At 32.5% G+C, this 15,634-nt stretch overlaps 1 protein-coding gene across 1 annotated transcript in view; it reads right to left on the minus strand.

The window, feature by feature from the left end:
- Positions 1-235: 235 nt before the first annotated feature.
- LOC142325789 (very long chain fatty acid elongase 7-like) overlaps positions 236-15,634 on the minus strand; it is a 29,394-nt gene continuing 13,995 nt past the window's right edge. The window contains exons 4-7 of the mRNA XM_075367819.1: positions 12,276-12,332; positions 3,856-3,961; positions 3,332-3,468; positions 236-424 (exon numbers count right to left, since the gene is read on the minus strand). Coding sequence (XP_075223934.1) covers positions 236-424; positions 3,332-3,468; positions 3,856-3,961; positions 12,276-12,332 — 489 coding nt within the window. The remainder of the gene's footprint in view (positions 425-3,331; positions 3,469-3,855; positions 3,962-12,275; positions 12,333-15,634) is intronic.

Genomic DNA, 15,634 nt, shown 5'->3' on the forward strand with positions numbered 1-15,634 from the left:
CTTATAACCATATATTTTTATATGATAATATAAAATATTATTTATAATATATTAAAAAAAATATAATGTTTAATATAAATGTTTTATGTACAATCAAGTTCGAACATGATTATTAGTGTGCTTTATATATTTTTTCTATAAATACACATTATTGACTCTTTTTACATGATAAGATATATAAAAGTAATAGTAGAATCAGCGGCAAAGAAAAAATATTTTTTCTAATTAAGTTTACTCAGCCTTTTTTAAATGTTTTATAATTTTTACTCTTGTCACGTTGTAAATATGTTTTAATGTAGAAATTCATGAACAAACAAAATATGACAAAAACGTTAGCAATCCATAAAACATTACATGCTTGCGATACTTCACAGTCGTTAAGATATAGATATCCTAAGAACGCGATAATAATAATGAATTGAGCCTAAAAAAAATAAAAAATTGATTAATACTTACATAAATATTAATAAATTGAACTGTGAAATATAATCATGAAAATTACATTTTCCTTTTTCTTTAGGCTAACAGAATTTATGTATTTTTTGTTTATTATAATATCACGAATTTCACTCTTTCTTCAATTTATTTTTCTTTATATTACGTTAAATTTTTTAACATTTAATAAGTCTAGATACAGATTTAAAAATAATATACAATAATAATTCTGAAATATTTTTTAATATAAACTGAAACATAGTCATTTGATGAATTTTAGTTATACAACATCAAAACATTGTTTCTATGTCTTTCAAATGTGAAGTATATTCTAAGGCACATTTAGAATATACGTCCAGTAACAAAATAATACGATTTTATTGGTAGGACGTAAATTAACAGGTCAAACAAAGATTGTAAAATATATAAATATAGATTCTTAATATTGACCATAATCGTAGGAACTATTGTTATTTACTTTATAGGGAAATTTATTATTTATTATATTATATATAAATATAATATATTATATTATATATTATTATTATATTATATTATAAATATATATATATATATATATATATATATATATATATATATATTAAATATATCATAGTAAACAAAAAATAATAAAATAAAGTAACTGAAAATTATATTATTGTTTGTTAAAAAAATTCTTCTTCTATGATAAAAAAAAAAATGGAAAAAGGCTTAGGAATTTAAAATTCGTAAGATATCCAACGTTTTAATATCTTACTATCGTATTCGTTTTACAAGTGCAATTGATGTTGCACTTCAGATGATGACGTAATAGCACTGATGATGACGTAATAATGAGGTAATGTGAGTTACACTTATTGTTTTAAGTTACATATTATTGTTAAAATTCGTATATTGGTATGAGATTGGTAAAATAAGGTGGAAGATGTTTGTACGACTGGAGATGGAGTAGGAAGAACTATTTGTTTATACATTTGAATATTCCCATGTGTCGAGCATTGGCTTTTGACCAGTGTTGCGAAATCGCGTGTTGTTATTTTTTTAAATGCAATTAACCGTTGAAGAATTTGTTTTTGTGAAGGAAACTTATTTAGAGATGAGATTTCATGTTGTGTAGTGGAGAAAGTTCAGGAGAAACTTTAAAAGGAAAAAGGAGTGAAAAGTTTTATTCTGCAGTTAGTTATATATTTTCATGAAACAGGTTATTTGTCCGAAAAAAATATGTTTTGACGACAAAGCTCGTACAAAACATTAAAGCGGCACTTACAAGATCTCTTCATAAATCTTTGCTGAGACGATCCCGAGAAAAGGAAATTTTACTAGGTTCAGCCCATACTGCTATGAGAAGAATGCTGAGATGTTATCTGAATGGAATACAGGTTTTCCATTAGGTAACTAATTCTGATTATGGTAAAAGGATTCAATACTATCACTGGTACAAGACTTCATTAGAGGAAATACAGGCATTTCAGATGAAGTGTTTTTCATAGATGAAGCGTGGTTTCACCTTGGTGGATATGTTATTAGAGAGAACTTCTGGATCAGGGGTGATGAAAACTCACAAAATTTATTTGAAAAAACTCCTCTACCCCAAAAAATTGGCATATGGTTATAAAATATACTCGGATTCAAGACACGGAGTAACCGAACCATTGTTTTATGAAAAAACTGTGGATGCTGCCGTCTACCAAGAAATTACGTACCAGTTCATAGTTTTTCTGCAAAAGGATGAGCGAGACTGCTGATTGTAACAGGACAGCGTCACTTGTCATACAGGTCTACCAGGGGTTTCTACATGATTATTTCGTTCCAAAAATGATTTAAAAAGGATTGTGGTCACCTAGATCCCCTGATAAGACTAATCCAGACTTCGTTCTTTGGGGTTACTTATAATAAATTGTTTATCAGAACAATGCACGCACACATCCTACAGGAATTGGAGTTAAACATTACCACTGTCATCCAGGAAACAGACACCGTACAGCTAACAGCGACCTAGAGTAGCCAAAAACATGGACAAACTTGTTGGCTAGTGCATAGAAGTTAACCGACATAATTTTCAACACCTTTTGTAAATTATTATGTGTTTACCAAGAAACTATTATTTGTAGACTAAACCAATAAGTTAAGTACGCTAAAATATGTGCTAATAATCCCTGTAATATTTATTTCTAAACGCTATATATCAACACAAAGACATAGGAAACATTGTACTGCGTAAAATTAAAATAATTTGAAAAATCTGTACTTTGCACACCCGTCATCAGTAAAACACATATAAGAGAAATGTCTACACCTAATGTTTCACTGTTTGCATTTCACATTTTCTAAAAATAATGTTTTTAAATATTATTTTCTTGGGACTTTTCATCTGTTCCTTAAAATCTACTTTACATAACTTTAAGACTTTTCTTTCATATTTATAATAAATATCTGAGACCATTTTATTTTTATTTTAATTAAAATTTACTTCAATAGCGATATTTCATTTTTTTTAAAATCCAAAATTCCAATTTTTATTTTTTATTTTTATGTTGCTGTTGCTTCTTTTTTTTTGTTTTCTAATAATGATAATTTTTGATTGAGATTTCATTCGTAGTTTCTGAAAATATTTTTGTAACTTATTCCATTGTCTTAATTTAATTTTTTATATTCTAATAATGCTATCATAACGGACTCTTATAAATTATTATTTATTTGAATTAAGGCTAATGAACTAAATAAAATCAAAAAAATAGTTTCTTAATTTAATTATTGAAACAAAAAAGTAATTAAATCTTTATTTTATGTTACGGTAATTTAATTTGACTGTCATTTGTAATATAATTACAATTTGCTATAAATAACTTAAATATTTATTACTTAAATTAAGGTATAGTTTTTGAAGCAAACTTACAATTTGTATTTTGGTTAAATAACGTTTCCACCAAAGGTACTTTTGTACTTCAGGTCCTAATGCTGCCAGGAAATAATAGGTATACATAATTACATGGACACCACTGTTTATTGCACCAGGTATAACTCCTAACTCAGCTGAAAATTAAGATACTTTAAGTTAATGAAACTTTTTGTTCTATTGTTAACTTTATGAAAAACCTTAGCACAAAACGCTATCGGGTCAATATTTTTATTTTTAGTGAATAAAAATGGAACTTGAGCTATATTTGAGCTAACTTGAGCTGACGTTATTCATTTAATTCTTGTTGAGACAAGAGATAAATAAATGCAATCATAACAGGAGTAATAATTTATTAAATCAGTCATCTCCAATTTCAGTGGTTTTAATGAAAATTGCAACCTCTTAATTAGCACTACTTTAGAATGAAATGTTTGAGCGAAATGATGTAATTTTTAGCGTTTTGTTGTGCTAGTCAATCATTTTATATGTATACAATCAGAGCAGAATTGTTTAATACACACCTCTGACATATTTTATGCTGATCCAAGTTCCAGTTACCATAGCTGTATGATGATACAAATGTAAGAATGTTATATGGGAATTTTTCTTTTTTAGTACCATAAAAAACTGAAAATAAATTATAACATATTATTTTTTAATATAAACTTTCTATTATACATTTATCAGATTAAATTATGCTACTGATAGTAAGTCACGGGGTTGCCACTCCCAGATTGTCTAGACCCTAAAGCTCAACTGGGGAGTGGTAACCGAACTTTGGCAAAATACGTTCACTAATAAAAACATTGACCTGCTCTCAGATGTGAAGTGTCCGAGGGTCAATTACACATTGACCTCAATCCAGGGCATCAAAATGGTTAACGACCATTTCATAGTTATCGTCATCAAAAATGTCGTCATTAAAATAGTTTATAAGAAAATCATCATCACCTTCATCATTATCCTTAGCATCACTCACCCAGTTTATATAATCGATTCCTAAAATGCATTATTATTATTATTATTATTATTATTAATACATATTTTTCCCAATAATATTAAACTAAATCATAAAAATTTTTAATTTCTCATATTTTTATCAGGCGATGTTCAATTATTTGTGTGTACTTCAGTGTTTTGTGACTTTGTTATTGTTTTCCTTTTTCTGCCTTTATTATTTGCCATCTGTTTTTATTGCCCAATTTGTGTCATGAGAGGGGATGCATATTACTAATATTGTATTTGAGGTTGGCTATCTTTGGATAGCCTTTTGATACGTTACTCTTATAAAAAAATGCAATTTTATCGCAATCCTTTTGGCGACCGTTTGTAAAAATAAATTGTTAAAAAAAAATGTTGTGGCTACTCACATTATAAATAAATATAACATGCTTATACTACATCAATCAAAACATGTTTAAAACATCAATCAAACATTTTTTTTTTTGTTGCACGTCCATCTACTTAACGGTCATTTTTTTCAAAATTTTTCGGTGAGTGCCGGATCTCCATTTAAAATGGATTTTATTTTGTAGTATCAGTAAAATAATTTTGCTGGAAGCAACAAATAGTAAACTCAGATAAAAATCTTCTATTACTTCTTTCATTAAACATTTTTCAAATTCATTAATTACAGAATTCTTATGTTCAGAGCGTTTTCTTTTCTACTCGTTATCGACAGTATTTTATTTTCATTACATCAACGTTCCATTCCTATTCATTTCCTTTTTTTATTATCGAATCGTTATCGTAATTCGACTTTCGTTCGGTGTATTGCCGAGAAGAAAACGAAGAATTTTTGTTTAGCTGCTTCTTTACAGCTTATTTTTAGGACCATATTTCTTTCAGCATTACAAATAGTTTTACCATGTTTTCGTCAACCTTTGAAATCTAAAATAATAACACGGAAAATACAACATCCTAATAAAAGGATTCTATGCGAAAATATTAACAGTACTGCACAATAGAAAGTTCAATGACCGTGCCGATGTAAGAAGGAAGGCACTTAGATATGGTGGGCGTATGGGCTGTAATCTGTACTCTTCTGTAATCTGTCCCTCAATTTTCCAGAATTCCCCTTCTGACTAATTATCGGTAGTCAGTTCTTTTCATAAAGTTTATTTCAAAATTTTTCATAAATCTCAATTGTTAATAAAATATATAATGTATTACTTACCATTAAAGTGTAAAATTATTTATTTCATGAAATACTGAAAAGAGATTTTTAAATATCGTATGTAAATTACAATTATTTAAATTTTACTAAATACATTTTACGTACTGTTTAGCAGATTTACGACGCTATTATGAATTAAGCATAACTTTTAATTGAATAATTTATGTAATGTTTTTAGTTGAATGTAGAAGTTAGAAATATAATATGAGGTTTTTTAAACCGTCATCATTAAAAAAAAAAAAACAAACAAGAATCTTATGAACCTTAAAGTGTCAAGGATCTCTTTCTATACAAGCCTTTCATGTAATTAAATTATTTTTAAAAACTAATATTAGGAAGTATGTTTTAAAAGCTTTGATATGAAAATTTGAAGAAAAAAAAACTAAAAACGTTTTTCTACAATTATGGCAATCTTATCAACCTAGAAGTACTACTAATATGTATTTTTTAAATATACAAAAGTTAGAATTTCTGTATACGTACTCCTTTCAATACGGTGTCCCATTTCGTATTACTTTGTGAAATTTTTATCACAACAATGCAATATCATTTTGAATAATATTTACTCGGGAAATTAATCACAAGTCATTAATGAAATAATTTAGCATGATTAAGGTTTATTTATGAAAGGTCATTCAATAGTTTTCAGATGTTTAGTATGTATGTTTCAGATGTTATGTATGTTCTTTTAAATTTTTTTTTTTTTGGAAACAAAATTTACCTCTATTATATATCATTTAAGTATATGATGCCCATTACCCGGTTGAAATTCCTGTTTGATATACATAAAATACTAGAATTTAATCAATAATTTCAGATGATTAATAGTTAAGATCTTCAATTTTTGTCTACTCTAAAATTAAGTTACTTTATCATATTATACGTATTTTTATCAGTATTTTTAATATATATGAAACTGTTGCTGTTAAGGTGCCGATGTTGTTCGGGGCATGGGAGCCCTGAAAGCTTCGGTGTGTAAGGGCCTGGAGTCAGTGCAGAGACTGCGCATCCGCTCTCTGCCAGGACATATGCCGGTTCCACCGGAGTACCGGAACGGACCTCCAGGGTTGGTAGCCCTGGAGTGGGGGTGTACCCCGGCGGCTAGCCTTACTACAGAAGGGATTGATTTGTTCATGAACAACTAAACGTAACAGAGGGTTCACGTAAACACCCTCGTCTAGAACCAGCTGTTTTGCCTGAGGAAAAACGGAGAAAGAGTGCAGAGTCAAGAAAGATTGAGATTGACTCTAGGAAAAGCTTACAAAAAGTTTTTTTTAAGACTAGTAATGTACCGAAACCCAAATATTTGGTCATTACAAAGGAGGATGGAAATTTCTCGAGTCCTTTTCTCATCGCTCGGGAGATAACCAGCGCATTTGGTTATCTCTGGTGGCCCTGTAAAAGAAATAAGGAAGACCTTCACGGGACTTCATGTTGAGACTGTAAATGATGTCCAGTCTGAAAAAATTCTAAGGCTAAAAAAGATTGGAGAACTGGCTGCAGATGTCGATCCCCACGGTAAGCTCAACACCTCAAGGGGTGTGGTTGTCTGTCGGGATCTTCTAAATTGCACGGAGCAAGAAATTGTTGAGGAGTTGTCATCGCAGGGAGTAATAGAGTGTCGCCGATTGAACATGAGGAGGAATGGCGAATTCCTACCTTCAGCCTCTCATGTTCTCACATTTAACCGGCCTACCTTGCCGGAGAAGATTAGAGCGGGGATAGTGCGGGCATTTATCCCGCAACCAATGCGATGCTTCAAGTGCCAACGTTTTGGCCACACCACTATCAAATGTGAGGGAACGCAAATATGCGTGTGCGGCGAAGAGGTGCATGAGGGAGAGCCGTGTAAAGAGCCCCCTACATGCATCAATTGCAAGGGACAGCATTCATGTAGGTCCAGGAATTGTCCTGTCTACAAAGAAGAAGTAGCTGTGCAGGAAGTTAAAACCCTGCAGAAAGTCAGCTACATCAAAGCAAGGAAGATTGTTAACGCCCGCAAACCTAGAGCAACAACATCTTATGCTCAGGCTGCGGCTACTGTTCCTGCTCTTACTCCAATTGCTGTAGATAAAACTCAAATTATAAATAAAATTGCGCCTACATTGGCTAACATGATTGACAGGATCATCGAAAACAAGATGAAACCTTTCAGCAATAAAGAATTTGTTAAGCCAAAGATAGTGGTTCAGCCTGCTGAAGATAAATCGGTAAAAATGAAAGTGTCTCCCGCAGAAAAGAAAACGGACGCCAAACCAGAATGTCAAGCCCGTCTCAGCGAGATTCTTAATGACAAGAAAGAGTGTGTTATAGAGGCTGCAAAAAGCCTCCTGCAACTGAGGTGGCCTCTAAACCACAGAGGCCACAAAATATCACACAGGGGGGACGAGTGACCCCCTTCCACAGGCGGTGACCAGTACGACCACCGTCGTACTGGTCACCGGCCAGTACGACTAAATCGGCGCCTGAAACCGGCGCCGATCCATGCCCGTCGTCGTCGGCGGCTTCCGTGGTCTCCGATTCGGAGACCGGAAGCTACACGGGCGACGACCTTCTCCACGAACACGATGCTGTTCGAAAAATGGACAAAAAAAGGAAAAAAGGGTGGCCGAAAGGCAAACACAGATCATAATTAATTAAAAATTAGCGAGTCGATTGTACAATGGAACATCAATGGATGTTTTTCAATCCATGAGCTCCAACGCTTGGTACATGATGTAGACCCGATTTGTATATGTCTGCAAGAAACGCATTTCCGCCGAAATGAAAATTTTAAATTAAGAGGATTCAATATATTCCGGCGAGATCAACCGCCAAATATAAGAGTTGGAGTATATAAGTATATAAGTAAAGAGTTGGAGTAATATAAGAGGTGGAGTAGCCATATTAACATCAACTGGAGCTACCACCGAAGTGGTTGTTCTAAACACTAACCTACAAGCGGTCGCCGTTAGAATGAAGCGTCCGCTCCAGGTCACTGTCTGCAGCATATACTTGCCGAATTTTGATTGGAATAAGGATGACGTAGCAAGACTAATTTCCGAGCTTCCCCCACCTGTTTTACTGGTGGGTGACTTTAATGCACATAATTCTCTTTGGGGATCAGATCGAGTAGATCCCCGTGGAATAGAACTGGAAAGGTTCCTGATGAATTCAGAACTTATTATTTTAAACGACGGATCAGGAACCTTTTTCAATGCCAGAGATGGATCGACGTCCTGTACAGATCTTGCACTTATAAGCGGATCGATAGCACCAAGGTACAGCTTCCATGTCATAGACGATTTGCATGGAAGCGATCATTTACCGGTGCAAATTGTAACTGATATTACAAGAAAAATATATCCCATCTCTAAAAGATGGTTATTTGATAAGGCAGACTGGACGAGCTTCACAGCTAGAACGATACTCCCAGAAACAACTGGAGTAATCGGGGACGATGTCGACGCCATAACAAATGCAATAATTGAGTCGGCATCGAGATATATTCCCAAAACATCTGGGAAACTTACGAAGAAACCCGTTCCATGGTGGAACTATGAAATAAGTGAAGTTATAAAAAGAAAGAAAAGGGCGTATAACGCCTTTAAGAAGCGTCCTAGCATAGAAAATCTTGTTGCCTTTAAGAAATACAGGGCGTATGCAAAACGTCTTATGATAGACTCAAAGAAACGATCCTAGCAGCAATACGTGTCATCCATCGACAAAACCTCTACTGCAGCAGATGTTTGGAGGAAAGTGAAGGCGATTTGTGGGCGTAATGATTTTGCTCCCATAACTAGCCTTCAAGATGAAGATGAAATAAAAGACACTCCACATAATTGCAGAGCTGTTATCCAATCACTTCGAAAAGGCCAGCAGAACGGCCAACTACGAAGAAGATTTTCGTACTAAAAAAGAACAACTTGAAGGTCTACTAAACTTCAGAACTGAGTTTAATTACCCATATAATGTACCATTTAAAATGGAAGAGTTCGCGAAAGCGTTGGAAAAATCAGGTAACACAGATGCTGGTCCGGATGAAATCCATTATAATATGATCAGGCAGCTAAATACCACTGCAAAGCGTAGATTATTAGAACTTTATAATAAAATATGGCGGGATGGAATGTACCCGCAGCAGTGGAAAAAAGCTCATGTTGTTCCAATACCAAAGAAAAATAAAAATTTAACAGACCCCAATAGCTATCGTCCTATTTCGTTGACGTGCGCTATGGGAAAAATATTTGAAAAAAAGATTAATAATCGACTTGTTCGGGTTTTGGAAAAAGAAAACCTGATATCACCGTATCAAGCAGGTTTTCGGCAATACCATTCTACCACTGATCAAATGATCAGCTTAGAGGACGTTATATATAACAGCTTCATTATAAGGAAACATTGTGTCGGAGTCTTCTTTGATCTTCAGAAGGCTTTCGATATGACCTGGCGTCATGGTATAATGCTCCAGATACATGAATGGGTAATTCGTGGCAACCTGCTAGTCTTACTGAGCAACTATATGAATGACCGTACTTTCCAAGTACGAGTCAATAGCCAATATTCATCTGTAAGAAATTTGAAAAATGGCATACCACAAGGTTCGCCGTTGAGCGGTACCTTGTTTACCATTGCCATTAATAAATTGATATTAGCCATTCCAGTAGAAATCAGCTAAAGCGTCTATGTTGATGATCTGGCAATTGTGTATGTCAGCAGCAAGACTGCTATGGTGAGGTACAAATTGCAACGAGCGATCAATGCTCTAAATGAAGTTTGCAAGGAATAACGGATTCCAATACTCACCAGAAAAAACGCTTTGTAGGAAGAGAATTCCTCATCAAAGTCCTGCATTGACAATTCACGATAATCCAATACAATATAAAGACAATGTAAGATATTTAGGACTAGTATTGGATAAATTCCTTACATGGGGATTACATATACAGGACTTGAGTGATAGATGCAAAAGAGCCCTAAACATTATAAAATGTTTATCGAATTTAAATTGGGGCTCAGACAAAGAGACATTACTGAGATTGTATAAGGCATTGGTTCAATCTAAACTAGACTACGGATGTATCGTATATTCATCCGCTAGAAAGTCGCATTTAAAAAAGTTAGACGTAGTTCATAATAGCGGAATAAGATATGCAACTGGTGCTTTCCGCACAAGACCGGCGGCTAGTCTGATGTCTGAAGCCGGAATTATGCCACTACATTATAGAAGAGAGACCCTTTTACTAAGATACGCAGCAAATATATGGGCTTATCCGGCCCATATAAATAATAAACTTTTCAATAACCATCCTATGGCTGCATTATACGAACGTCGTGCAACCTATTCCAGACCAGCCGGAATTAGGTACCACGAATTAAGTAGTAAATACGAAATTGCCTTTCCAGATTCACTGGCAATTTCTACTAGAGAAATACCGCCATGGCTCTTGCCAGCGGTAAATACAAGTTTGGATCTCTCTCAAGGAGAAATAAAAACGAAACCAGCAGTGATAATCCAACAGGAATTTTTGGCAACCGTCAGTAGTTACGGGGAACATATTAGAATTTATACTGACGGTTCTAAAACCGAACATGGTGTTGGATGCTCAATATATGTAAATGGAGAAGCACACTTTTGGAAATTGCCAGATGTGGCCAGTGTCTACACTGCAGAACTCACTGCAATTCAGCAAGCTCCTCGCTACACTGAACACTATTGCGAAGAGAGAGTGTTAGTTAATATGTTCCGATTCTTTAAGTGCACTTGTCGCAATTCGGAACAAGAACATTAAGGATGTCCTAATTGCAAACATTCTGTCCATTTTATACGTACTAAAACAACGAGGACAGCGATGCGTATTTGTATGGACTCCGGGGCATGCTGGTATTACAGGTAATGAAATCGCAGACGAAGCCGCCAGAAAGGCAACAGTCTGCGATGATTTGGATGCATTTCCTGTAAGAGTGGCAGATGTTAAAAACCGTCTAACAAACATAGTAAAAAACAAGTGGAATGCTGAATGCAGGAGTTTAAATACAAAATTAAACTCAATGAAAACTTCTCCTTATTAATGGAAAAGCGATTTTAAGTTGACTCGCCGTGAACAAGTAGCGGTGACCAGACTTAGAATCGGTCACACGCGATTAACAAATTTATATTTGTTAACCGGCGAAGTGAGACCAATGTGCGGTGTTTGTAATAAAACACTGACAATCAAGCATCTAATAGAAGAGTGTACCATATATGACGACCTCAGAAAGAGGTTCCGTCTTATAAATAATATTAGTGCTGATCTGGATAATGGAAATGAAGAAAATATAGTTGCATTTTTACACGCCAGTGGACTTCTTAAAAGTCTATAAAATGAAAGTTTAAAGCTGTGATAAAAGAATCTCTAAGCGGTAGTTTTATATATATATATATATATATATATATATATATATAAAGAAAGAAATGGTATTGATAAGTTGAATTTTTTAATTTCATAGTCTTTTGATTACCTTATCTCAAATTTTAATATTGGGGCCCTTTACACCCCATAAGTGTTTGTGATTGTCCTTGTCTTTTATGGCTTAATGTTTATTGTGAAGTTTGTGTTTTTAAATAAAATGTAAGGGCCCTTTACACCCTTACATATGACGATCCAGATGGTGATAGTAATTTCTTTTAAAGAATATGACGAGGGCTATCCCTCGACCTAACCCTAGCAGTCAATGCCGTAAAAATTTCAGTTAAAAAAAATAATAATATTAGTAATAATTGTGTAATAATTTAGTAATAATTACCGTGTCTAGTAGATCAACAATTTTGGAAAAAAGATAACACCACGATGCGTGGTAAAACTGAAAAAAAGATACAGTATTTATTTTAATTGATATTTTTACTCTGAATAATAAATATAGCTTATGTTGGTAAAATTTAGATTTCATGAAATGTAAGTAAATGATGAAATTATATCAACTCTTTCAGACATTATTTTACGTTAACCTGTAAATGATATTTTAGTAGGAAAGGATGTGGTTCTGTAAAGTAATATCTACAATAATTAGAGACGATAGTTTTTGCAGTTTCTTTTTAAAAGGTCCATGAACAAACTGGCTTTTTGAATAAAAGGCCATTTTTGAAGGATCAAAAACTGGTTTTTATTCTAAAAGCCACTTTTTGAATAATTTTTATTCTGTCAGAAATTATTATAAAAATCAATTGAGCTGTATTGAAAATAGACAGCTATAGTACAGCTGTAGAAATATTCAGCCTTAGTACACAGCTTATTAAATACATATGTAATTAAATGAAGATAATTTAGTTGATATTACGTCAAAGAGAAAAGTAATATTTAAACTAGAAAAAAATGATCATACATTTATTAGCAGAAATATTTAATTATTTGTATTGGGAAGACATTGTCTGGCACTTCGCCTTAGCGTCTATTTCATGATCATAACAACCGCTTCCTCTAAGTTAGTTACGTTACAATTATTTATAAAGAATGTTTTTTCCTTGACGGAGAATAAAAGTACGCTAATTATAATAAATAGTATTAATACAATTACTCAAGTTCTGGTTACAGGCACTAAAATGTATTTACATACGTTTCTAATGAGCTAGACAGATTTGAGTAATTGAAAACATTAGTCAGTAGAACATGTATTTCTCTACAAATATTGTTTAGTGTTAAAAGGACAGTTTATTTTAATGAAATTACAAATTTCATATATTGTTTGAAAAGTGATTATGAAATGAAGTAAAATCACTTTCAATTTATTTTTCCCAAGACTTATTAAAAATCAACCATTTCGCGCGAAAAGTACATACTCAGAAGTATAAAAGTACATACTCTTTTATATTTACATTAACATATCATATCAACGGTTAAAACTTTGAAATGAAATTAAATACAATCTGTTTGTCTGTTGTCAACATTCAGTACAGATATCAAGAGTTTTTCTAGTAAAAAAAAAAAAAAAAATAAATGACAAAAGGAAAAAAGATAAAAGAAAGTCGAGATAATATTGTGTAATTATCTTGTTACTTATTTGTTAATGATATCAATTAATTTATGTCATTCACATATGAATTTCTACAGTTTATCTAACAAAGAATTTAGTTGAGTTTTAGGTTTCATAATTTAGTGAGAATATAATAGTGCAAAAGCATAACATATACCCTATTCTTTTTATCTTCATCTATAACATAATCGAAAATAAGGTATATATAAATGTGACCCTCTATAACGAAATCATTTCTGTAATCTTTTTCATAAATATTTAATCTGATGTGGACATCACATGACTTCCTTGTACGCCTATGAAATAACATATACATATTTTTTTTTAAATGAAAAGTACAAAAAAATTTCCTTTACCAATAATAACTTTCGATTTTTTAAAATTATTTTTTGATTTTTTGTAATCTGAGATTAATAATTATTATTAATAACTCAATATATTTAAATTTATAAAAAGGTAAAAAAAGGAGATGAAGTCTGTCTGATTCGAAAAGATGTGCCTTCCCTTGCAAGATCCAAATATTTCATTAAATAAAATCTTATTTGGCTATAACTCTGGAAATCATGAACATAAGCACCAGTTATGATATATCGTTGAAAAACTCCGAATGAGGGTTATTAGTGCAGTTAAGAAAAATTTCAACATCCAAATATTTTGAATTTTGGCTTTTTTTTTGTACATTTTTGGTCCCAGCGATTTCAATCAAAAGGGAAGGCTCACAACTACGTGTATTCAACTTTCAACGGCTAATCGTTTTTGAGTTATGCGAGATAAATACGTACAGATGTCACGCCAAAACTATTAAAAAACCGAAAATTTTCGCAATTACAATACTTCCTTTACTTCATACAAGGAAATAAAAAAGACCTACTCATTGCGACTGGAATTTGAAATACAGTTAAGAATTAAGTAAATGCGAAATGGCAGGCATATATTAAAAATATTCTTGTACATAGTATTTATTGATTAGAAAATCATTTTTTGTATCATTTCATAACAACATTTAGTATTTAAACAATTTCTTATTTCTACTAAAAATAATATGTAAATTAAATAAGAAAACTTTCCGCCAATTTAGTAATGAATTTTTTTATTTTTATTTTTTACAATGTTTATATTTAAAATTACAAATTATAAATGGTATTTAGTATATTTTAATTAATAATAAAAATTTTTTTTTATGTACAATGTTCAAATTTTTTTGAGATGATTTAATGAAATATTAAATTTTTCAATAAATAAGATTAGTTGAGTTTTTTTGGGGGTGATGCACATAAACTCAAAACATACACATGGGAATATGAAATGGTAATTTTCTATCGAATGAAAAAAATATGATGGATGATCGGAATTCGTTTCCCAGATCTTTTGCCAGAATGCTTTCATGAAAATATGGCATTATTTGAAAAAAAAAAAGTATATGCAGGTGTTTATATATATATATATATATATATATATATATATATATATATATATATGGGGGCTTTAGAGAAAGGTTGGCCAGTTTAACTAATTCAGGCTTGTCTCAGGAGTCTAGGGCCGTTGATTATTTTCGGACAAGACATATTATGTCTTGTATGTCTGACCTAGGTACGAAGTTGATTGTATCAAAGTATGTTTGATGTACACCAGTAAGGTATGATGTAAAATGAATGTTCGATTTACAGCTGTGTAAAGTACAAAACTGAAATAACCGAAACTGTACCATAGTAGTTAAAGAGATTGGAAAGATCAGTTCTGCTTTTGATCTGTAACTTAATTGGAAAGCAGAAAGGGAGTGGAACGTAGTTGCTGGCATCCTGAGATTCTTAGATCTGTGGAAAATATCTGAAGAGGTTTTCTACTGTTATGGATGTATAGAAAAAAGTAATCGCGGCGAGGGGTAGCTAGCGGTCCATCTGCGTACATACTTCGCCAAGATAGGCGTTTTGGCATCGAGCGAGGGTTAGCTGAAAGTTTCGCTGTTAGAATGAGAATGGCTGCGTGGAAAACTGTAATGGAGCTGCTGAGATAGAGGATGTACGCATTGACCTCATTCCCGAAAGCAGACTAGAGCAGAGAGTGATAGGGAATGTTTTCATTAAGCGTTAGCAAATTATTAATAGCTTTCTAGATTTTTGAGTAAATCAAGAAGA

Source organism: Lycorma delicatula, chromosome 5 (genome assembly GCF_047948215.1).
Source record: "Lycorma delicatula isolate Av1 chromosome 5, ASM4794821v1, whole genome shotgun sequence".
NCBI classification, from domain to species: domain Eukaryota; kingdom Metazoa; phylum Arthropoda; class Insecta; order Hemiptera; family Fulgoridae; genus Lycorma; species Lycorma delicatula.